Here is a 24443-nt window from a genome sequence, read left to right as displayed (position 1 = left end):
AGGATCAGGATGGGGAAGGATACTTATTCCGAAATGAACACATTTCAGCGAAGGTGACTTCTCTAATGAACGTTGAACCCACTAAGAATATTCCGGAGAATATTCAGACCTCCACACAAGAATATGTACCAGACGAGAAAACGATATGTTCATCTTGTAGTTTCGTCTGCTCCCTTCTGTAACTGAAGGTGAGAATGCGATGCGCCCTTTCGACCACCAATATCTTGCTCTCATTCTCTGTCCTGTGTGATCTCCGATGTGTTGAAAAGGGGATCAGACTGGACAACGCTAAAATTCTCATTGAGAGGGTTTCTTGGTGATTTTAGCTGTGTGTGGTCGGGCATGCATGGTTCTGCTGGAAGATGGTCAGATGGTTTTGCTGCAGGTAGCTCCCGGAAGCACAGCTGGGAAATTTGAATCATAAACGGTTGTGCTGGTTCGAAATTGCGACATCTGTCTTTGTTGTCCACAACACAACCAGCACCGCATGGAGACCTCCTGGATGCAGCAACGTGTGGTTCGCCATCTCCACCAACTGCTAATAACAACGGCTCGTTTTGGATGTAAAGTGATTGTATTGTGTGTGCAAGTGGATATCCGTTCCTACAGCGAGTGTGTACGTTGGTTGACCATGTATGCACCCGCGTGTTATGAAAAGAGTCGTCACCTGAACACAATCCACTTCAGATTACATCAAATGTGCCATGATTCCAATATCATCTTAAATCTGGTACATTCTGCAATAAGTAAACAATTCTCTTCACTTTTCTGCTGCAACAGACGGTACCCCGTACATAGTCTGTAAAATGTGTTCTAATATAGAACAAACCTGTATATATATATCTGCACATGGTGAGGAATTAGCTATACGTACATGTACCAAAAGTAATTCCTTACGTATTTTTTTTTTCAACAGAAACTCACCACCCTGCAATTTAAATAGTGTTGAAATGTGTTCGTGATAAATATGGAATCTAGGCAGTGGTACCAGTTCCCGGTTATCGCATGTCATCGCGTTCACTGGCATCAGTCACATTCCAAGCTAACAGAAGATTGTCTCAATCATCCTTTATCATCATCACTTGCGGTAATCGCTTACTTACTGACTTGTGTACTTACACAAAGGCCAAAAGTTCCTGCTGCAAAGGCAGCGCAAGAAAACGTTTTAGAACACATTTTTTCCCGAAGATATGAATTTTAGCTGAACACTTTCTTGAAGTAAACATAAGTTGATGGTTGGAGGTGACCCTTGTCATCAATTATCGCCACATTGCATGGGCCAGCGTTGAGCCTGTAAAGATGTTACCTCTAGTAATTCAAACAGCATAAATCTACCATCTGATTTTTGTTTTGACTACTGTTCTAGAAGGTAGGCTCACACTACGTCTGAGTCACTGAGTCAGCGAACTAGAATACCGTTCATAGCAGCATCAAATCTAGGTCACGCACCGAATGTAGTTTTATTACTGTGAAAAGGGAAAGTAATATAACCATATGCCGCCAATCGGTTTACGGGAAGATATTTTACGGGTGCTTCGTTCGTTTACCTGCAGTCTTCTTGTCAGAGAGAAGTTAAACACAGATGGATGCAATGTGGTAAAATGTCCCCCGCTCACTATGCCGAAATAAGGCAGAAAATAAGCGCTGAGAAGGGCTGTCAAATAAATAAATCCTGATTCGGCCGAAAGCAGAGCCAATGTTGTTTTTAACGAAACCAACCGAATGGCGCATGCGTATGACACGTGGATAAACAACTTCCGATGTACACATGTCGGCTGCTTCAAATGTGACGTTCGTCGTCTAACACATATTTTCTGCATTGTGTGTCTTTCCGGAGTCCTTGTTTAAGTAAGGATATCCGATTAATCCAACAGTAAAGCAGGTCGGTGTAGATGTCATTCATTTTGGATAGAACATTGATGATCTTCAGTTAAAGATGGAACGGTTAGCTGTAGTGGAGACACTGACTAACGAGTACCCGGTCCCTATTAGGCGAGTGGCCTGCTGGAGCCGGTGTTTTCGATTTGACTAAACGAGAGCATTTTATTTCCGTGTGATTTATCCACAAACTCAGATGATTTCTCAATCCGATTTGTATTAAAGTAGGGGAACCAAAGTAGTATATCTATTGATTTATGAGTTTGCAGCTATAGTTACCAACTTAGTCCAGCATATAACTAGACGACTTCGCACTATACCAAGGCCTTGGCTGGAATACGAGTTTATTCATATGAACTATTACCAACTATACTGTCGTTGGAGTGTTTTCGGACATCATCCTATTTACTTGCGCTATACCGAGTTCCGTCACATAGCATGATGTCTTTCAAGATAAAGTTGTTTTTAGGAAGTTGCTGATCATAATGTGTCTTGAGAGGAAACAACGCAGTGTTCCTCAAGAGAAACAAAACTCAACCTGGTCGCCGTCCTGCGGAGGCCATCTTAGTCATCTTGCACATCATAGGAACCCACCTTTTTTCCTAATAAGTTATTAAATGACCATTAAAATGGTGTTAATGAAGTGTGCGCTCCCTATTTTTCAAGTGTGTGCATCCTACCTTTCTCAAAAATACTTTTAAAAATCCATGCTTGAAAACAACCTCATACTGAACAAATGGTGTAAAATTTTGTGTTATGATGCAAAGCTGATACGAATTAAACCAGGGTTAGAAAAATGAAAGGGAAATGAAAACCATCAGGTTTAGAGTTGACAAAATAGATGTGAAACTATTCGGTCATGTATCAACCAGGATACAAAATGACCTGTTATTGTGCATTTCCAGTTGTGTTCACTGGAGGTAGGCAGGCAGGCAGTTCACATTCAAGAACATTTACTACTATCCAAGATATTACAAGTAACAATTATCAGTGATAAAGAAGCTGGACGTTAAGTAATCAAGACAGCATTTAATAATATCATGAATGTTATTTTCATTTGTAGTTAAGATGGTTGCATCCACAAGTTTTGCATAAGGTGTCTGCTTTTAATTGGGACCAAGCTGTGCAGCTTTGGGTGAGGTACCATTGTACTTGTTGCCTATTCAGAAAACTTTGTTTTGAATTCAACATATGGTGCTGATAAGAGTAGGCATTGCATATCACAAGGCCATTATAGGTTAGTCATTTATACTCAACTGAAGGATTGACTGTACTGATAATGATATGAAATAGCATGAATTGATTTACGTATAATAATGTGAATCGATTCATGTCATCATGTTCTGCTTCTCATATTCTGTATGTGTACCTTGGATTGGTGACACAAATTACCTTATTGTGCGCAGAAAGTAGAAAATGAAGGTGCCAGAGCCTGAAGCCTTTTTAACTGAATGAGCAATTGCATGCTATGTTGAGCAATATTGATGCTGCAGAAGATAAATGGGATGGCATTTAGTTCACCAGGGTTTGACTAAGGATTTATGATCAGGAATTATACACTGCACTGTGCTCAAAATACTCTATCCTAATTTTGAACCCTCAATCTGTAACCAATCACATGCAAACATTTATGCAAGCAATATTCAACCAATTATGTATTTATTCATTTTTGTGCAATAAACAGCTTAATTCTTTCACTTACACTTTCTGGACATTGCAGTAAAGAAAAAATAACTGATAATTTTATCAACTGTAACAAACTGATTTTGATCAGTGATAAAATCCCACTCTCTAGGTGATGTTCCGGTATATAAGAGACAAAAAGCATTATTGTTTCTCAAGTTTTATATATAGTTGAGTAAGTGAGTGAGTATGGATTTGCGCTGTTTTTAACAATATTCCAGCAATATCACCTCAGACATCAGAAATGGGCTCTCCACATTGTACCATGTTGGCATTGAACCCAGATCTTCAGTGTGATGAACAGACGCTTTAAGCATTAGTGCATTAGGCTACCCCCAACCCCAGCGTTTGAAGTAACTGCCAGCCCATAGGCCCAGCGCCGGTTCTTGTAGCAGGCTGGCAGTTTCAAGTAGGTGTATTCGCTTATGGCCTTCAGTATATTACCAGTCAATTATTTTTCATCTGGAACATTTCCCCCTTTTAGTTTTATCAATGTTCGGAAATCCGTGATGTTGCAGTTTCACTTCCTGGTATTTTAGTGTTATGGCATAGGAATGTCAATCCCAGTCCAACAAATAAAAACTCTTCTGCGTACCATAGGCTTGGTTTGATTTTTTAGAAACAGTGTGAAACTGTGTACAAAGCAGTCTATTTTGTTTTTATTGGTTTGACTAACCATATGGGCCTACAGATTTCATTTAGGGCTGGTAGACTTTAAAGTTTGCAGGTAGCAGCAAGCCCTGGTGGCCAGCTGGTAAATAAACATATTGCAAACAATGCTGTCAGCAGTCTTATTATATTTTTAAAAGCTTCAATATACGTAAAATAAGAATCTGAAGTACATGTATTTGTCCTGAAGTGACACTTACGTATCGGGACAATCACATTGTTCTGGTATTTTTAGTAGCAAGAGTTATATGCCTGGTGCCCATCTACGTACAACTGTTTGAAAGTTAAAAAAGTAGAACAAAGGACCCTTGTCTTCAAAGTGTTTTCTATTGTTGCACACAAGTGTTTGAATATCATGATGCTTTTATGTCATATACATTTACTATGTTTACCAAATGTCACAGGTGCATGTAACTAAATGAATTACATATTCTAAGATTACAGAAGATACATTGATAGAATGCAGATATTCATTAATGATGCAAGTGAGTATGTGTTGTGAATATTGTGGGTACAGTTCTTTTTTAATTTTATTCTTTGATCTGGCAAGGACTTCATTTATGATCATCACAAGGAGGTGTTATACATACTGATGCCACTGGTGTTTAAGGTTGTCCATGCCCTACCTGTGATCACTAGTGATTAACAGATATTGTAAATATCACTGTCCTGTGTGGAACTTGAGACATCAAACTTGAATGAGTGGGTACAGTTTTAAGTCACCTTTGTCAGTATTTCAGCAATATCACATCAGGGGAAATGGGCATCACATATTGTACTCATATGGGAAATTGTCTGTGTCTTCAGCACGAAGACCGAACATTTCATCCACTGTGCTACCCCACTGCCCCAGCACCGGAGAAATTAGAGTAGTGTTTACTGCTGACCTTACATACATCTTACAGTTACACACAAGCAGGAATTTCTGTATTTACTGATCCCTGAAATATGTGGTCTTGCTTATTTGCAGACAACTGTCTTACAGCTGGAATGGTACCCATTGACATAAACAAGAAGCAATCAATACAAATCATTCACTGAATCAGTTAATCAAATTTGCGTTTCACTTACAAAGTGAGTTTTGAATGGCTTGAACACACTGAAACTGCCAGGATTTGGCCTCAGTGTGGCCATGATAACTGTCATACTCATAGTGTTGTATCACATATTACAATTTCTGTTCATCTGTGCATTTCTTCTTTCAATTTGAGATTCTGGTTTGATGCTACAGGTGACAAGGCCCTGAAGCTGTACCCAGTCCCACTGTGCCTTAATCAGAACCAATGGATATGTCTCCTCTGTGTGCTTGGCTACAAGTTTGGCTTGTAGCTAGTCTTGCTTTTGTCAACACAGTAACAGCAGAGGACTTTTATGAGCTATTGGGAGTTGGCAGAAGTGCCAACACTAAGGAGATCAGGAAGGCATTCAAGAAACTTGCAGTTAAAGAACATCCAGACAAAAATGCTGTAAGTTTGCATCGTAACTTTTTGGACCTGTTGTGCTTGGGTCTAGCCTGTTGCCAAGACAAAATGACTGAACTGACACTTTAGGGCTAAATCATTTTTGAGACTCTGATACAAGAGTATGTATTATAGGCAGTATTGAAATCCACATACAGTTTATACCAGATCAGTGTAGTACTTGGCATGCATGTAAACAATGTGTGGTATTCTAGCACAATGTCCGAGTAAATGTGTTTGTTTGCCCTGCTCAGTAATGAAACAATCCAGCTTGATAGAGGTTGCCGTAATCAGCTGTTTACCAAACAAACCAGTGGCTGTTATCATGGTTATGGTCATGAGAGTGAGCAAGGCTTCCTAGGATACAAGGACACACAAGAAGAAATAGGTTGATAGAATTTTGACCTGAAATGAAACACATTAAGCAATGTGCCTAGTCTAGTGATAATATGGTTTGAAATGTACCCATTCTTTTCTAGGATGATCCAAAGGCCCACGAGAGGTTTCTGCGGATCAACAGGGCATATGAAGTGTTGAAGGATGATGAACTGCGGAAGAAGTATGACATGCATGGCGAGGAAGGCTTGGAGGACAAGCAGCAGGGCCGTCACTATGAGAGCTGGCAGTGGTACCAGGATAACTTCGGTCAGACTCACTTCCATCTCAAACCAGTCTGATCATAGGGTCTAAGATTGTCCCCCAAAGAATATTTTATGATGATACATATTTGTCTGTCTGTCAAACATTTTGGTACTGTCTGCTATCATTCTGAATCAACATTGTGTTCAACCTATCATCCATGTGCTCTCCTAATAATTATTAAGGTTACTTGTAATAAGAGCTGAGTTTAGGGCTGTGGAATGTTTAGGCTTACCGGCTCGTTTCACTCTGACTGTCCAGCATTAGTCACACCTCTAAAAAACATTGTAGATTTTATGTGGAACTTTGTGTACAACAATGCAATGTGTAGGGTTTTTTCAGGAAATGTCACATTTTCATCACAGGTATCTATGATGATGATCCGGAAATAATCACTCTCAGCCGTTCTGACTTTGGTAAGTATCAGGACTACATGTACACTCTTCCCAGTGCAGCAGTATGTTGTGATACACAAAACATACTGTCATGCTGTGTTGCTGTTGACTGGGCTACAGAGAATACTAGGTTTGGTTATTGTGTGTATACGTTTACCTCATTGTTTCAGCAACTCAGTCACTAAGGATGATTTTCTTTTCAATTCGTTGACGTAAGAAGATTATCCTCTCATGTTTGTGACAATACTTTGCAACAAGTATTTTGCCAATACACAGCCTTAGTTGGTAAGTATTAAATATAATGCCTGAAAATAGGAAAAAGGCAAAATGTTGTGTTAGTTTCACACTTTATTATGACTGTCTTAAAGGGGCACTGATGCGGAGCAAATAACGTTTCTCACCAACGGTCTAATTTTGAAACCAAGCAGCAACTTGGTCAGCACCCGCTCCCTCGACCGTGACGGACATGGGGACTGAGCTCCTGTCCACATTAGCAGAATTTCTTCACCCTAAAAAGTGAGGAGACCGGATGCCCATCACATGCCGGTATTTAAATATATCCATGGTATCCCTTATCTGATTGTAACAAAATATCCCAGCAGTGTAGTTTTTTTCTGACGCCTGGTTGGTATAGTGACTGATCCAGTTTGATCCTATTTCTGTGTTTTTTCCTTTTATATTTAATCATGTCATGTGAAAATGTCTGCACACACGTAGCTAGCCAATTTTTTCATTTTAGTCTGAAAGATTGCAAAACTTTATATTTAGATAGTTTTGAGGGTTGGCCCAGCTGTCATAGCAAACATACATACGACCCTGGTTTATTATCTATGATAATAAAAACACACTGTTGATTTACCTGCGATTTTGCCATTGGTAGAGAAATTTGAAAATTTGCTTACGTAAAAATACTGATTATACCCATTTACTCATGTACACAGCAAATGCCAGTGTGTATTTCTTATGTAACAAAGAAGTTCCGTTGGTATCCTCATAACAGTTTCGGCCCATAAGTATTTTCAGGCTGCATTCGACACAGAGATTACATCTTCCTTGCTGTAACTCGTATTTGATGGTATTAACCTACACGTGTTATTTGTCATCATTCACTTTATGGTCAGTTAATGAATTTATAATGGGTATAATTATTGGTAACACCACTAAAATTACTCGACACAGGTTCCCATTTGGCATTTCTCTTGTCTGGAGTAAATACTCAACATAACAAATTAAGATCTGTAGTGGCAAATGTATTGCATGTTATGTAATATGTGCATGTAAGTGATGCAAGAGGGTTTATCAGCTGAGTTACAAAAACAAACATTGATCAGGATTAACTGATAACACACTGATTGATTAATTACTTCCACAGTGGATTTGTCTAAAAGGCAGTGTTGATGAGTGTAGATTTACTAATCTATACTGTATACACCCTGTCGTAAAGTACGAGTGTAAGAACAACATCCTTCCCACAAAGAATTCACCGCCACTGCCTTGATTGATTGATTGTTGCTCATTATTGGCTGACTAATGGCGGACATCATACAGTTAGGTGCCAGGTGTGCTGGCAGTGAGATTATATATACACCAGTGTGAAAAATTCTCAAATGATGTGTCACTTTTTTTGGATACATTCCAGAATGAGGTAATAGCCTGACATTGTTGCTATAACTTTCGTTTGTCTTAAATTTAATATTTGCATTTTGTTTTAAGTTATTCTTGTAGCATTCAGCAGAATCTGTATTACAGAAAACATGCACTAGGTCACGAATAGGGTGTGTGTGAAATATGATTCATGTTGACAATCTCTGCAATATTTAGATATTAAAATCATGTTAGAAATTCACTGTAAAAATAAGCAGATCGTGTGGTTTTTTTTATTAACTTTCAAAATGCATACAAATGTGACAAGGAACTAATTAGGTTTATAAGACAAAATATAAAGACGTACACTTTCTTCGTTATTTTTCAGTCCTAACTTTTTTTATCCCACTGGCAGATGAGTAAACTTCAAGGTGTTTGATTTGTTTTCATAATAACAAAGTAAAATGACTTCATCTTTGTTGATCAGTCTACACATAAACTATCAATTGCACATATCGGTGGCACAGCAGAGATCATGAACCAGTCATGAATTGTGGGATATCATCTGGGTACTCATGGGAGAAAAACAATAACAAAAGAAACAACCAGTCCACGGAAATTGCTCCGCATCAGTGCCCGTTTAAAATAAGATGTTTCTCTGATAAGCTAAAAATCTAACTGACCCTCGTGGGCAGTCGCATATCAGCGACGTTGACTTTCCTCATGATATGCACATGGTTTCCATGAAGCAAGGTGTGTTTTTAACATGTCACACACAGAAACTGTTTGGAGGGTTTTGGCATGCAAAATCTCCTGAACAATGACCTTGAGGTTTCATACGGTAATATCTGAAGCAAAGACCCCAAAGTATTTATCTTAAAACTCTGTCATGTCTACTGTAGAGAAGCTGCCTATTCCAGGGTACAGCTCATGGGATTTATGGTCTTCTGTGTGGCAAATGTGCCTGTTTGCCAGTATGTCCTCCTTGACAGCTGTCATGGAGGGTATGAATTCTGGTTTACACTTACAGTACTTCAGCACCATACCCATCCTTGAGGGACTCAGCAAATTGCTAAATGCTTCAGCCCTATCACTATCATAGTGATTAAATTGGAATACTGTTAGAAGCAGATGTAAACTCACTGACTCACTGGGGAAAGTGACAAGGCTGTTTTCTATACTCTATACTATCACTGACCTACTTGAGTTTGATTTTGACAGTTTAACACAGGTAAATGAGAGACTGGTTCAACAAATATTCAGCGTATTTGTATAGGAGAAAACACGCTTCCGAGGTTTTGGTAGACAATGTAAAACCGGAGGGGGAGAGATTCCCCGACCCCAATGGTTTTACATTGTCTACCAAAACCGAGGAGAAGTGTTTTCCCTAACATATATACCGTCAATGATGGGTAATTACAATGTAGATGATCGTTAAATGAAATTACATAACAATAACTGAAGTGCGCGTAAAATCAATTTAATAAAAGTAACTGGTAGTAGATAATTTAACACCGCAACCTTCGTTGGCCTGGTGGCCGTACGATAGAGTGTCTACCTATGGATCTGAGCTTTTCGGTTCCAATCCCGCTTGGGTGAACATTAGTATTGTGAATTTAATCTTGAACAATATTTTTCAGTTGATTTCAAACCCTTGTCTATCATTTGAATGTTGATGTTCATATAAAGTTAGGAAAACTAAAACCTGGGAAGCGGTCTTACTAACGAAAGTAAAACCTGGGAAGAGGTCTTTCTAGCGAAAAGTAAAACCTGTCCCTCCAAAACAAAAAACCTCAAATGTGGTTATTCTGGGAATACAAGAGATGACCTAATATATAGTGAGAAGCACACTTTAGGTTTATATAGATGTGGAAATACTGACATTGGTGTAAGCACTGTTACCCTCCCTGTTTCAGAGCAGTCAGTGGAGGGCACAGGAGACATCTGGTTCATCAACTACTATTCCCCACACTGCTCCCACTGCCATGATTTGGCACCCACAGTAAGCATGCCCTGATTAAAAGTCATCAATAGACCCATAGTCACTGAGGCATATCGCTCAAAGTTACAGTACATTTGTGTAATTGCCCCAGTTGAAAAACAGAGTATATAGCACTCAGGATGACAGTCCATCCATCTGTCCATCTATAGCACATTAAACTCCGAAACTGGTGAATACAGCCTTTTATCAGACTAGTGGTGATCTTGAATCTCAATTTTTTGTATTTAAAGTCAATATTTTATTTTTAACAAGAACTTGAACTTATACTGAAACTGAGGGTTGTGCTTGTTTCTGGATTAGATCTCCTATATAGTTGAGTATTTCTGAATGAAACGTGCTGCTACTCAGATAGGGTTGGTGATGATAGGGAGCAGTACTGGACCCCAATACTGTTTTCTTCACTGAGCTTCCACTGAACCAAACGTGGCCATGAGTGAAGATGCTGTATTTGTGAATAGTGTCAGGGAGTGGTGATATGTCATTGCCTGATGATTCTTGTTTTGATACTGTTTTCAGTTTTGCTGCTGTTTGTCTCCTAGTACAAACAAAACCTTAGGTTTCAAACGTACTGACATATAGCCTGATTACACAATTAATTATGCAATAAATTCATACAACTTTTTTGTCGTCTTTTAACATTTCCATTTAATGATGAATGAGAAGACTTTCTAAATAGCCATTGACAGATAACAAGCACCTTCTAAAATGGTCCTTGATAAAGAAACATGAGTGCCTTGATCATGTACAAGGTGCCTGGATATGAGCGCTATCATATCATATGAAATCTTGCTTTCTTATCAGAATCTTCTGTGCCATGTTAATGAGAGAAATCTGCCGATACAATTATGCATCTCTTCTGTTCCAAATGTTTTTTTCATGAATTTGTTTTTTAAAAAGAGAAAGATTTATTGCGAAAAACGTACCACTTCAGAGAGTATCCTTGTCCTTTCATCATGCAAGCATTCACATTAAAGAAGTTGACATTCATAAATCATGCTTTTCTTATGCATTCCACTTCTAACGTCCTCCAAAGACAGGAATCTGTTTGTTCACACTAACAACACATAGGGAAACTGAGATAAGGTATTCATTCCACTGGTGACTTTGTTCATGTTGTATGGTGAACATGCATATCTGTACTTCTGATATTGTTACAGAACAGATTCTGACAATATTTGTGTGTTGTAGTGGCGAGAAGTTGCCAGGCAACTAGAAGGTGTGATCCGGATTGGGGCTGTGAACTGTGAGGATGACTGGCAACTCTGCCGCATGCAGGGTGTCAGAAGCTACCCATCACTTATCATGTACCCACAGGTGAGTCTGTCAGTAGCTACCCATCACTTATCATGTACCCACAGGTGAGTCTGTCAGTAGCTACCCATCACTTATCATGTACCCACAGGTGAGTCTGACAGTAGTTACCTATAACTTATTATGTACCCACAGGTGAGTCTGTCAGTAGTTGACATGCTTGACATAGTTTCATGAGTTCGTACAGTCAATTAAGAAATTATATATTTATGGCAGGGTGATTATGACATTGATGTGTTGACATGCTTGACATAGTTTCATAAGTTCGTACAGTCAATTAAGAAATTATATATTTATGGCAGGGTGATTATGACATTGATGTGTTGACATGCTTGACATAGTTTCATAAGTTCGTACAGTCAATTAAGAAATTATATATTTATGGCAGGGTGATTATGACATTGATGTGTTGACATGCTTGACATAGTTTCATAAGTTCGTACAGTCAATTAAGAAATTATATATTTATGGCAGGGTGATTATGAGATTGATGTGTTGACATGCTTGACATAGTTTCATAAGTTCGTACAGTCAATTAAGAAATTATATATTTATGGCAGGGTGATTATGAGATTGATGTGTTGACATGCTTGACATAGTTTCATAAGTTCGTACAGTCAATTAAGAAATTATATATTTATGGCAGGGTGATTATGACATTGATGTGTTGACATGCTTGACATAGTTTCATAAGTTCGTACAGTCAATTAAGAAATTATATATTTATGGCAGGGTGATTATGACATTGATGTGTTGACATGCTTGACATAGTTTCATAAGTTCGTACAGTCAATTAAGAAATTATATATTTATGGCAGGGTGATTATGACATTGATGTGTTGACATGCTTGACATAGTTTCATAAGTTCGTACAGTCAATTAAGAAATTATATATTTATGGCAGGGTGATTATGACATTGATGTGTTGACATGCTTGACATAGTTTCATAAGTTCGTACAGTCAATTAAGAAATTATATATTTATGGCAGGGTGATTATGACATTGATGTGTTGACATGCTTGACATAGTTTCATAAGTTCGTACAGTCAATTAAGAAATTATATATTTATGGCAGGGTGATTATGACATTGATGTGTTGACATGCTTGACATAGTTTCATAAGTTCGTACAGTCAATTAAGAAATTATATATTTATGGCAGGGTGATTATGACATTGATGTGTTGACATGCTTGACATAGTTTCATAAGTTCGTACAGTCAATTAAGAAATTATATATTTATGGCAGGGTGATTATGACATTGATGTGTTGACATGCTTGACATAGTTTCATAAGTTCGTACAGTCAATTAAGAAATTATATATTTATGGCAGGGTGATTATGACATTGATGTGTTGACATGCTTGACATAGTTTCATAAGTTCGTACAGTCAATTAAGAAATTATATATTTATGGCAGGGTGATTATGACATTGATGTGTTGACATGCTTGACATAGTTTCATAAGTTCGTACAGTCAATGAAGAAATTATATATTTATGGCAGGGTGATTATGACATTGATGTGTTGACATGCTTGACATAGTTTCATAAGTTCGTACAGTCAATTAAGAAATTATATATTTATGGCAGGGTGATTATGACATTGATGTGTTGACATGCTTGACATAGTTTCATAAGTTCGTACAGTCAATTAAGAAATTATATATTTATGGCAGGGTGATTATGACATTGATGTGTTGACATGCTTGACATAGTTTCATAAGTTCGTACAGTCAATTAAGAAATTATATATTTATGGCAGGGTGATTATGAGATTGATGTGTTGACATGCTTGACATAGTTTCATAAGTTCGTACAGTCAATTAAGAAATTATATATTTATGGCAGGGTGATTATGAGATTGATGTGTTGACATGCTTGACATAGTTTCATAAGTTCGTACAGTCAATTAAGAAATTATATATTTATGGCAGGGTGATTATGACATTGATGTGTTGACATGCTTGACATAGTTTCATAAGTTCGTACAGTCAGTAAAGAAATTATATATTTATGGCAGGGTGATTATTACATTGATGTGAAAAAATGATTGTTTACCTTAGTTTATGTTATAGAAAACTGACAAAAGTTTGAGTGCATGATTGCTTGGGCGACTTCATGAATATCAGCTGAGTTTTCTTGTTTGTGCAGCATGAGAAGTATCATGGTGAACGCAGCACCAAGATTCTTGTCAAGTATGCGATGCAGCAACTCAGGGTGAAGGTTGTTGAGCTCTGGGAAGGAAATTTCAAGGCAGAGGTGGAAGATGATGAGAGTGGTCTCCCTTGGGTCATAACCTTTTGTGGAGAGGGAGGAGGTAGGCACCTGTTTATTGTATCTTTACTAACAACTGTTGTAAACGAATATTGTAAAATTCCTTGGATCAAACCATAGTCTTCTGGTAGAAATGGGCAGATATTGCAGAATACCAAGACATCATTGTGTATTTTTCCAAAATTTGAGGATGAATTCCACATTTGTTTAGTGTATAGATTATATTCAGATTTGTGCTGCAGTCTTATTCCACGATATTATTACATGTTCCCAGTGTGTGGCAAAATGTTGTCATTATTTAAAGTAACAAGCTTAATGTCTGAAATAAACATGTAAAATACATATTTCTTGCTTTGAAAAAAGTCACCATCCTGTGCTGTACCTCTATAATGGGTCACTGTTCCCTAAACATGAATAAAAGCAAACTACTGTTGGAAAATGGCATTATAAGCAAAAGAGTGCTTCATATGACCTTAAATTTTTAAAATTATGTTATTGGTAAAGTGTCTGCGTTTAGGCCTATGACTATTTCAGACAAAATATAAAAAACATGTTTGATACCTGTGACATGAATAATGACACTGATATGATGGCTGTGGTGTTTTTGTAAGTAATAAATGGTCAACAATTCAGTGTGTTTGCCTTGACACAGAAAACCTGCATACTTGATGCCCAATTTATTACAAATATGGAGTGAATTTAAAAGCTGGCATCATTGTTGACACAGTGCTACTGGGTCTTAAGTTAAGATAATCTAAGCTTGTAATTTACTGTTGTTTAAAACTATGTATTTTATTGTTTGCCAGTTAACTGTTCAATACTGTCCTGTTTTACTTTGTTGATGTTGAGACCCGTGAAGGTCCCGGGGTAGAATAGGCCTTCAGCAACCCATGCTTGCCATAAAAGGCGACTCAGCTTGTCATAAGAGGCGACTAACGGGATCGGGTGGTCAGGCTTGCTGACTTGGTTGACGCATGTCATCAGTTCCCAATTGCGCAGATCGATGCTCATGTTGTTGATCACTGGATTGTCTGGTCCAGACTCGATTATTTACAGACCGCCGCCATATAGCTGGAATATTGCTGAGTGCGGCGTAAAACTAAACTCACTCACTCACTCACTCACTTGTTGATGTTGTGATGAAAGTTCCATACTGACCTTGACCCCCACACACATGTCCATGACTCCCACTCATGATACTAGGGAGTCATGATAACTCCTAAATTTCATGTCTTTGACAAACACTGCAAATTACAAAATGATAATTCAACGGATTCCTGACATTTTTTAATGTGGAAGGTCAATAATTCCATTATTGATCACTTTATATGCAAATCAGGCACATTCAGTGTGACACTAGCTGTCACCAGCTAATATTGACTTTCATCAGTAAAATGTCACAGATGGACAGCCAATTAGTTTATCCACTTGATGTTCCATGATATGGAATATGATATGGATGGAGAATTCATTGATAATTATCACTTTTAATTATTAATGAATATGTTCCAATACCAATCTGCACATTTTGTCAATATGTAACATGGAACATTATATGATTACAGATTGCTTGGAGGAGAAAACCAGTTTGAAATTGGCTGCTATGCTGGTAAGCTGGCTGGAAACTGATAGGCATTCCTTATGTTCCTTGATTCAAGTTAATATGACAGTCATTCCTTATATTCCTTGATACAAATTTATGTCATAGGCAATCTTTCATTCCTTGATTCAAGTTTTCATGGTAGACGTTCCTTATGAGGGGTTATCATAAACATTTCAGCTATCATCAAAAAGATACTGAGCAATCAGGATAAAATTTTGACAGTAACATCAATGATCCTTGTCTGGTTAAAAGATCAGAACTATCTGCTTCACTATATCCAGTCTTGTGCTATTTGCTCCTACAACCCAGTACCTCCAAGTATGGAGAGGATTGAGTCACACGGTGTAATTAAGTTTCTTGCACTTAAAGGGCTGCACTGCACGACAGATTCACGATAAGATGGAATCTGTTTATAGCCCGTCCTATGACACTGTTGAGATATGGAATAAGGAATTTCCAAACCGGTCACATGTCCCTCACAGATGAGCTGAGAGGTGGACGCCTCTCTCTCTGATTGATGATATGGACACCGTGAACAAAGACAAGGCACTGGTTCAAGAAGACTGCCGTGTAATAACGCAAATGGTTATGCATGAGCCTGACATCTTCATAACTAACTGTACATGTCAGCATGCTGGATTTCCTCGCTTACTGGCTCCTCTTCAAAGACTCCACAAAGACTCCACGGAACATGTCACGACAGGCCTTGGAGCTTCTGGAGCAGGATGATGAGGATTTCTTCAGTTTTGTAACCATGGAAGAATGTTGGGTCTATTTGAATGATCTGGAGATGAGGGACCCACTTTGAGGGCATTGTTTTGAAGACATGGATGGGTTCATTCAAGAGGTGTAGGGTTGGTTTTCTATGAAATGAGGGGACTTCTATTCAGGCAGTCTGTGCAAGGTCAAGAAACGGGGGGAGAAATGTGTAACTCGGGATGGTGGCTATGTAGAGAAGTCATAAGGACACAAAAACAAAATAAACTTTCTACTCTGAGTGAGTCTTGATGATAATTAGAACTTTTTGATATCCCCTCGTATATTCCTTGAGTCAAGATTGTATGATAGGCATTCCTTATGTTCCTTTCCTAAGGGGAGATAATTAGTTCTTGTTGGTTGAGTCACAGTTGCTGCTGACGAGGACAGACGTGTTTATCTCGCTCTCTGAGTCAGTGGTCCTGTATAGATTGTTCTCGCTGAGATTTACAGTGGTTAGTTGGGGGTGTTCTTTGTACTATACCATAAGCATAGTTGGTGAAACTTGCTTTGGTAATTAATTTAGTAATTATATTTTGTAACTGCCTTTAGTTGTAAGTTTGTGCTCGTGAACCTCACTTTCGTGTTTCGGTTGGCTGAGCACGCTCGGCTTTGTGCGTGCGTGTGGCACGTTTGGCTCGTGCAGACCCTACTTCGCGGATTAGGCTTGTCGACAACAGTGATAGCAATGAATTCAGATTCTGATGGGGAATTTACAGCCGACTGGTCGGCTCCTGATGATTTTGAGGAAACTTCCACTCATGCTGAATTCGCTGAGAAATATAATGCTATGTTGGCTAAACGTCCGAAACGAAAACATGATGACGATGTTCAGACAAAATGTAGTTTTAATGAACATAATTTGAAACCCATTGTTATTTTTTCCTCGGTCGACCCTAGTGTCAGTTTGAAATCCGTCAGTCCCGTTGCACTAGCTAAGGACATTCAAAAACATGTTGGTGATATCCATAGCCTGAAGAGGTTGGATAAGGGTGACATTGTGTTACACTGCAGATCGGCTGATCAGTCCAAAATGGCTCTCTCTTTAACGAGAATTTGTGGTAAACAGATCAAAGCTTATGTCCCCAAAAGTCTGCGAGAAACAAAAGGTGTCATTTACAATATCGATCTGGATATTTCTGAAGATGAAATAGTTGAGCAGCTGAAATCCTTTAAAGTTACTGATGCTAAACGTTTGACCAGAGGTAAGGAAAAAGAGCAGACATTATCAGTTCTGTTAACTTTTGCAAGTACTACACTCCCTGAGCATGTATACATGTACTATCAGTCCTTCAAGGTAAGAGCATATGTCCCACCAGCCCTCAGGTGTTATAAATGCCAGCGTTTCGGCCATACATCAACCAATTGTAAAAGTACAGTTCAGGTTTGTGCTCGCTGCAGTGGGGATCATGCTTATGATGCCTGTCCATCTAAAGATACCTTAAAATGTTCAAATTGCGGAGGAAAACACAGCGCTGCCTATAGAGGTTGTAGTAAATACAAGGAAGCGGTTGAAATCCAACGTGTAAAAGTTGAGAACAAAGTTTCTTATAAAGAAGCCGTACAAATGGTCAAAGAGAACAACACTACTATGCCTGTGTCATTTGCAAATGTTGTCAAACGTCGTCCTAATAAACAGCCAGTTGTTTCATCTTCTCAGCAAGTTGCAACAAGTCTGCCTTCAGTGAAGGTCACTCAGGGTTCGAACAGAGCAAATAAATGCTCTTGTCAGTGTTCTATCAATGGTGATAGGTCGTTGGATCACTCGCAGTCTACACATCTATCTGGCGATCGCAGCACATCCCAAGTTGAATATTCAACTGAAAATCTCGTTGCATTCCTGCTAGAGGTTATCACAGTCAGCTTTGGTGCTACAAACCGTGATGACCAAATATATCGAATTATGTCCGCTGCAAAGTCTCATCTCCACATTGATATATCTCAAGATATCTTCCGTTCTTTTTCCACTGATAAATCATGATGGATAGCGCCATCTTACTATTAACTATTCTGCAGTGGAATGCACAGAGTTTAGTGGCACACGGTCCTCATCTTAAAGCGTTTCTTGGAAAACTGGAATTCAAACCGGATGTACTATGCATTCAAGAAACCTTTCTCTGGCCTGAGTGTCAGTTCAAAATTAATGGCTATGTTTGCATGCGAAAAGACCGCATTGAATATGACCCTAAGACTAGAAATCCCAAACGTGGCGGTTGTGCTATTTTTGTTAAATCGGATTTAACATATAATAGCCATACCTTGCCGAAACTTAATTTTGAGGCAAATGCTGTGGAAATTGTCTCAGAAGAGAAGCAATTCCTAACCATTGTTAATATATACAGCAATGGTACGCCATCTTTAGATGATTATAAAATGCTGACAAATTCTATAGCTACACCAGTTTTGATATGTGGTGATTTTAATAGTCACAATGTACTGTGGGGAAGCAGGCATACAAATCATGCTGGTCAAGTTGTAGAAAATCTTTTGGATGACACAGGTTTGATAGTGCTAAACTCTGACGAAATGACCCGTATAAATACTAGTAACTTTACTTTCTCAGCATTGGATCTTACCCTTGTCTCGCCTATATTATCACACAAATGTCAGTGGGGTGTTTATCAAAATGACAGTCTGGGGAGTGATCACTTTCCAGTTTTCACTGAAATATCATTTAAACCTCTTCGAACACTTGGACTAGGAATTTCTAGATGGAGATTTAAATCTGCAGATTGGCATAAATTTGTTGAACATTGTTCAAATGAAATAACGTGTGATTTGCTTACAGATGACATTGAAAGGTCAAATTACAATCTAACTTTCTCTTTGACTAAAATCTCAGAAAGAGCTATTGGGAAAACTTCTGGAAAGCCAAATACTCGAAATACTCAGTATTGGTGGAATAAGGATTGTGACAAAGCTGATAAAGCTCGACAAAAGGCCTATAACCGACTTCGCAGGACATCCTTACCGGTTGATTTAGAAGACTTTCGCAAAAAACGGGCTGAATTCCAACGTCTTGTACGCTCTTTAAAACGCAACAGTTGGCGTTCTTATATATCTACAATAAACAGGCATACTTCCTTGTCTTCTATTTGGACCAAAGTAAAAAGGATTAGTGGGAACCACAATAGATCCCCTATTCCTGTTTTGGATCAAAGTGCTATTTCCCGTGAAGAGAAAGCCAGTCTTTTAGCAGATCAGTTTGAGGCTGTTAGCAGCTATGAAAACTTTTCTACTCAATTTAAAAAGGAAGTCACATATTTAGAGAATGAGATTATCCCTAAAATTTCAGATTCTTTATTACAACCTTTTCCTGAATATGATTTATCCTTTCACCTGGGAGAATTAAAATCTGCAATATCAAAAGGTAAGAATACATCTCCTGGTGCGGATGAATTGTGCTACGAACACTTTAAACATATGCCCGATTCATCTTTAGAAGTCATACTAAATATCATAAATCAAAGCTGGATATCTGGAAAGTTACCCAGGAGCTGGAGACATGCTGTTGTTATCCCTGTTCCTAAACCTGGTAAAGATCCATCTCGAACTGTTTCATACAGACCAATAGCCTTAACGTCTAATTTGTGTAAAATCATGGAAAGGATGGTCACAAATCGTCTGAGTTTCTACTTAGAATCAAATGAATTATTAGCGAGGCTACAGTGTGGGTTTAGGAAAACTCGATCATGCACAGATCACCTAGTTCGACTGCAAAATGAAGCGCAGAAAGCATTAGGAAACCAAGAGTATATGCTGTGTGTATTTTTAGACATTGAAAAGGCATATGATATGTTATGGAGAAATGGCCTTTTATTTAAACTGCAAAGGTTAGGGGTAAAGGGACGTATGCTACAGTGGATAAAGTCCTTCCTAACTGATCGAACCATACAAGTTCGTATTGGGCAACACGTGTCTGACGTGCGAATTATTGTAAATGGCACTCCGCAGGGCAGTGTTATAAGCCCTTTGCTCTTTAATATCATGATCAATGATTTCTTTTCTGAACTTCCGTTAAATATTGACGCATCACAATTTGCAGATGATGGTGCTTGTTGGAGACGTTTTGGAAACATTGAGTTTGTTCACAAATCTATTCAATTGGCTCTAAATTCTATCGATCTTTGGTGTTCAAAGTGGGGGTTCAAGGTATCCACTTCTAAATCAGTTGCTATGTTCTTCACAAGACGTAAACTTCCCCCAAATCTGAAGCTACACATTGGTGGTCGGGACATAAAATTTGTTTCAGAATTTAAATTCTTGGGTGTAATCTTTGATCAAAAACTCACATGGTCCAGCCACATCGATTACATTTCATCAAAATGCACTAAAGCTCTCAATTTACTGAAGAGCGTGTCTTCCACAAAGTGGGGTGCTGATAAATCGTCCTTGCTTCTTTTGTACAAAGCACTCATTTTGTCTAGATTAGAATACGGTTGTCAAGTTTTCATGAATGCTGCAAAATGTCATTTGGTTAAACTTGATCGTGTTCAAGCTAAAGCTCTTCGGATATGCACTGGTGCCTTTCCTACTACACCAGTTTCTGCCTTGCAGGTGGAATGCTCAGAACCTCCTTTGCAATACCATTGTCTTAAAGTGGCCCTTAAGTACTATTTATCTTTAAAAGCTTCATCTAGGTATCAACCAGCAACTGATATTTTGTGTGATTGTGTGGAATATGCCATGTGTGATTGGAATCATGGAAAACCACCATTTGGATTACTCGTTCAACAATTTGCATCACAGTACGAGTTGAACAATCTTCAGCTGAATGCTGCGCAATCTCTACCTAAAACGGTTCCATGGACTTTAACACAACCTTCGATTTCTTATGATTTATCGGAGCTTGTAAACAAACAAATGTCACCATGTGTTGTTAAAATCCTAACCCAAGATTACATTCACAACAAATATAGTAATTTTACTCATATTTACACTGATGCTTCAAAAGATCCCAGAACCGGTCATGTTGGTGGGGCCTTTTATATTCCTGATCTTGGTTTATCTAAAAGATTTAGATTGACTGATCATCTGTCTGTGTTTGCAGCAGAATTGACAGCTATACTTCAAGCTTTAAAATGGGTAAAAGATAACGAGCACGAAGCAATAATTCTTACTGATTCGTTATCAGCTATACAAGCAATTCAATCAGGTATCCAAGGTCCACGCAGTGACATTATATATGACATCTTGTATCTTGATACTGTTCTAAACTCCATGTACATCAGCTGTGATATTGTTTGGATCCCTGCACATGTTGGTGTAGCTGGGAACGAAGTAGTCGACACACTTGCTAAGATGGCTTGCAACAGACCACAGCCAGATATTCAATCAATTAAGCCCATTCCAAGAGATTACTGGTTTGTCATTTCATCGTCAATAAATGCCTCTTGGCAAAATACATGGGACAGTGAAACTACAGGTAGACACATGTACTCGATTTGTCCTGCAGTAAACAAACATTTTAAAATCCGTAGGCGTTGCCGCAGAGATGAAGTTGTTTTAACTCGCCTCAGGCTAGGACACTGTGGATTAAAGGCATATAAAAGCGTTTTAGATAAAGACATCTCTCCTATGTGTGAAAGCTGTAACTTACACTGCCCAGAAACAGTTCAGCACTACCTCATTGAATGTCCAGCTCATGAAAACCCACGCAAGGCTCTTAGAGACATTGTGCTTAATAAAACCAAAACTATTTTTACGCTGAACGCAATACTTGGCGATAATTTAATGTATGGTTGCATACAAAGAGCTGTATTAGACTTCCTCGTCAAAACGGATAAGTACGACGTAATTTAACTGGACAAGAATGTAACTGTTTGTTAAGTGTTGGGCGCATATAGGTCTTTTAAGGCCCAAGGTCGCCCTAAAACCTTACCTACCTTGAGTCACAGTTGGGCGCTGTGTGGGGTTTCCATGGTAAAGTGAGGTATTGTAACCATCCAGGTTAGCTTAACACACACACATCTTACACACATGAATGCACAGACACACCTTATCCAGCACCCCACCCACCCCAAACCCTCAACCTCATGTACCTTACTCACACCCCTCACACCTCCACCATGCCCCACAACCCCAATCCCCAACCCCACACACATCACATCCACACACCTCACCCACCTCATACCCCCCCACACAACAATCCAACAAACCCATATGCTGACACCAAGGCCACAAAAGCACACAAACAGAGAAACAGACACACAATGCATGCACAGCAGCCACCGCTTGGCCTTACGCCACCTCACCTCAAGATAGCTATTGACTATCTCCTTCTTCTTTGCCAGGAGGAGCTAGTGAGGGTCGGCAGCATCAACTGCCACACCAGTGCAGATCTGTGTGGGAGTTTGGACCACGAGTACGGCACCTACTTCTATGAGGCAAACAATGTTGACATTAGTCAGGGGCTGGTAAGTACAACAGGGAAACATAGTCGACAGTGATCAGGGGTGAATGAAAATAGATGGTGCTAGAGCGTTTGGGCTGTAATGGACCATTGCACCACTAAAGAACTGGCTGCTTCGAGTAGGACTCATACTAGGAGGATCACCGTGCTGAGCGTGGAAGTTTGGGATGTGAGTCTGTGTGGAGTGTTGTGACATTTTAGAAAAGGATAATGAAATTGAAAATGATTGAGTGCACAGAAGTTTCTCCATGCTAAAATCAAGTTGGTGTTTAACGTCCTACAAATGTGTTGTTGTTTTGTCCAGGAACTGACTAGTCTGGTAGCACAGGAGCTGGCCCGAGATATCCTGTCTCAACTCCCTGATGTCACGCCGCTGGATGAGGAGACCTTCAAGGTAAGGAAGCAGTTATTATGAAATGTGGTATCTTTAGATAGCCAATGCTTGATTCATTACCATGTCAAAAGAGTTCAAATAACGTGATTGACAATGGATACAGATCTTAGTGTCTGATGTGACCAAGATGGGAGTCTAGCATATTATCTGACTTGCAATCAATGTTCAAAATATTCACCAGCCCGGAGGCCTAAAACCGGGTGTTATTTTATTGGGTCAGCAGTTTCAGATATTTGCCCTTGTGGTGTTCAGTAAATTATCTGTCATTTTTTGTCAACTGAACTGTTTCCTAGATCTTTTGTCTTGTTCAGTAATCAGCCATTATCCACCATTTTAAGATAACTTACAGATTCATTTCCTGGTATTTCAGCACATAGGTTTTGTTAACTGGTTTTGTAGAAACAGTGTGAAATTGTGTTTTTTGGTTTGACTTGAACAAAATGGGACTGCAGATTTTGTTCAGGGCCTGCAGATTTCATTCAGGGCATGAAGAGTTTAAAGCCTACAGGCAGCAGCAGGCACTGATGGCCATTTGGCAAATTAAAGTATTGCCAACACTGCATGCAATAGTCTCAAGATGGAAATCAGGTCATTGTGGCCAACTGAGCTACTGTATCTCCTGGCAATAAGTTTTTCTGTCTCTGTCTCATTCACAGGCAACTAGCGCAAACAGAATTTGCCAGTGCTCATTCTTTCTCCTTCTTTCTTATTATCCCCTGATTTAGTGCAAATTGGGGGATATAGTATGAATGATCAGTGTCTATTCCAGGACGCATGATTCACACTCATTCATGTGAAATGTCCTGTAGATCTTTTCAAATTTGGTAATGTTATCAAAGAAGAATATTTCAAAACCTGATGAAATGAATAAAGTCTCCCAACGTCATTAGTCTCCAGATGTGTCACTGCTTATAGCTGCAGGAATGTGACCTTCAGTATTGTGTTGTCAACCAGTGGTTGATAGCATGACCACCACATCAGGGTGTGACAAGGCACAGAATTGACAATGTGAATGCTAGGCAGTTCTAGTTGGGTTCACTCAGGATATTTTTTTTCTGGAATCACCACTGATATGTGGATAGTTTCCCCTAAGTTCCTTTGATGTTAACTGCACCAAGACTAGTCAAGAGACATTGTCAAAATTTCTAACACTAAATACTGATTTTCATTTTTATGTATACAGTAATAACCAGTGCTGTAAGTGTAAACATACATGGATAGATAAGAGATTTTTACATTATGGTAACTGATGATGTCACATTATTTTGCAAAACAATTTGATGCAATTATAGAACAGTAAAACAGTGGATGTTGACAGTTTTAGGTGATACTTGAAGGTGAATAATTGGTGACCAATAATAGTAACATGCACTACTCCATA

At 38.8% G+C, this 24443-nt stretch overlaps 1 protein-coding gene across 1 annotated transcript in view; it reads left to right on the top strand.

Annotated features, from left to right (window-relative positions):
- The first annotated feature begins 1830 nt into the window (after window positions 1-1830).
- The window catches only part of LOC137299128 (dnaJ homolog subfamily C member 10-like), a 37154-nt gene continuing 14541 nt past the window's right edge, over window positions 1831-24443 (top strand). Inside the window, exons 1-10 of the mRNA XM_067831658.1 lie at window positions 1831-1882; window positions 5462-5696; window positions 6170-6335; window positions 6695-6745; window positions 10225-10310; window positions 11499-11624; window positions 13775-13940; window positions 15463-15506; window positions 22550-22672; window positions 22973-23062. Coding sequence (XP_067687759.1) covers window positions 5514-5696; window positions 6170-6335; window positions 6695-6745; window positions 10225-10310; window positions 11499-11624; window positions 13775-13940; window positions 15463-15506; window positions 22550-22672; window positions 22973-23062 — 1035 coding nt within the window. The 5' untranslated portion in view covers window positions 1831-1882; window positions 5462-5513. The remainder of the gene's footprint in view (window positions 1883-5461; window positions 5697-6169; window positions 6336-6694; window positions 6746-10224; window positions 10311-11498; window positions 11625-13774; window positions 13941-15462; window positions 15507-22549; window positions 22673-22972; window positions 23063-24443) is intronic.

This window comes from Haliotis asinina, chromosome 10 (assembly GCF_037392515.1).
Source record: "Haliotis asinina isolate JCU_RB_2024 chromosome 10, JCU_Hal_asi_v2, whole genome shotgun sequence".
In the NCBI taxonomy this organism is placed as follows: domain Eukaryota; kingdom Metazoa; phylum Mollusca; class Gastropoda; order Lepetellida; family Haliotidae; genus Haliotis; species Haliotis asinina.
The sequence above is the reverse complement of the archived record's forward strand: the minus strand, read 5'-3'. Positions and strand labels throughout refer to the sequence as shown.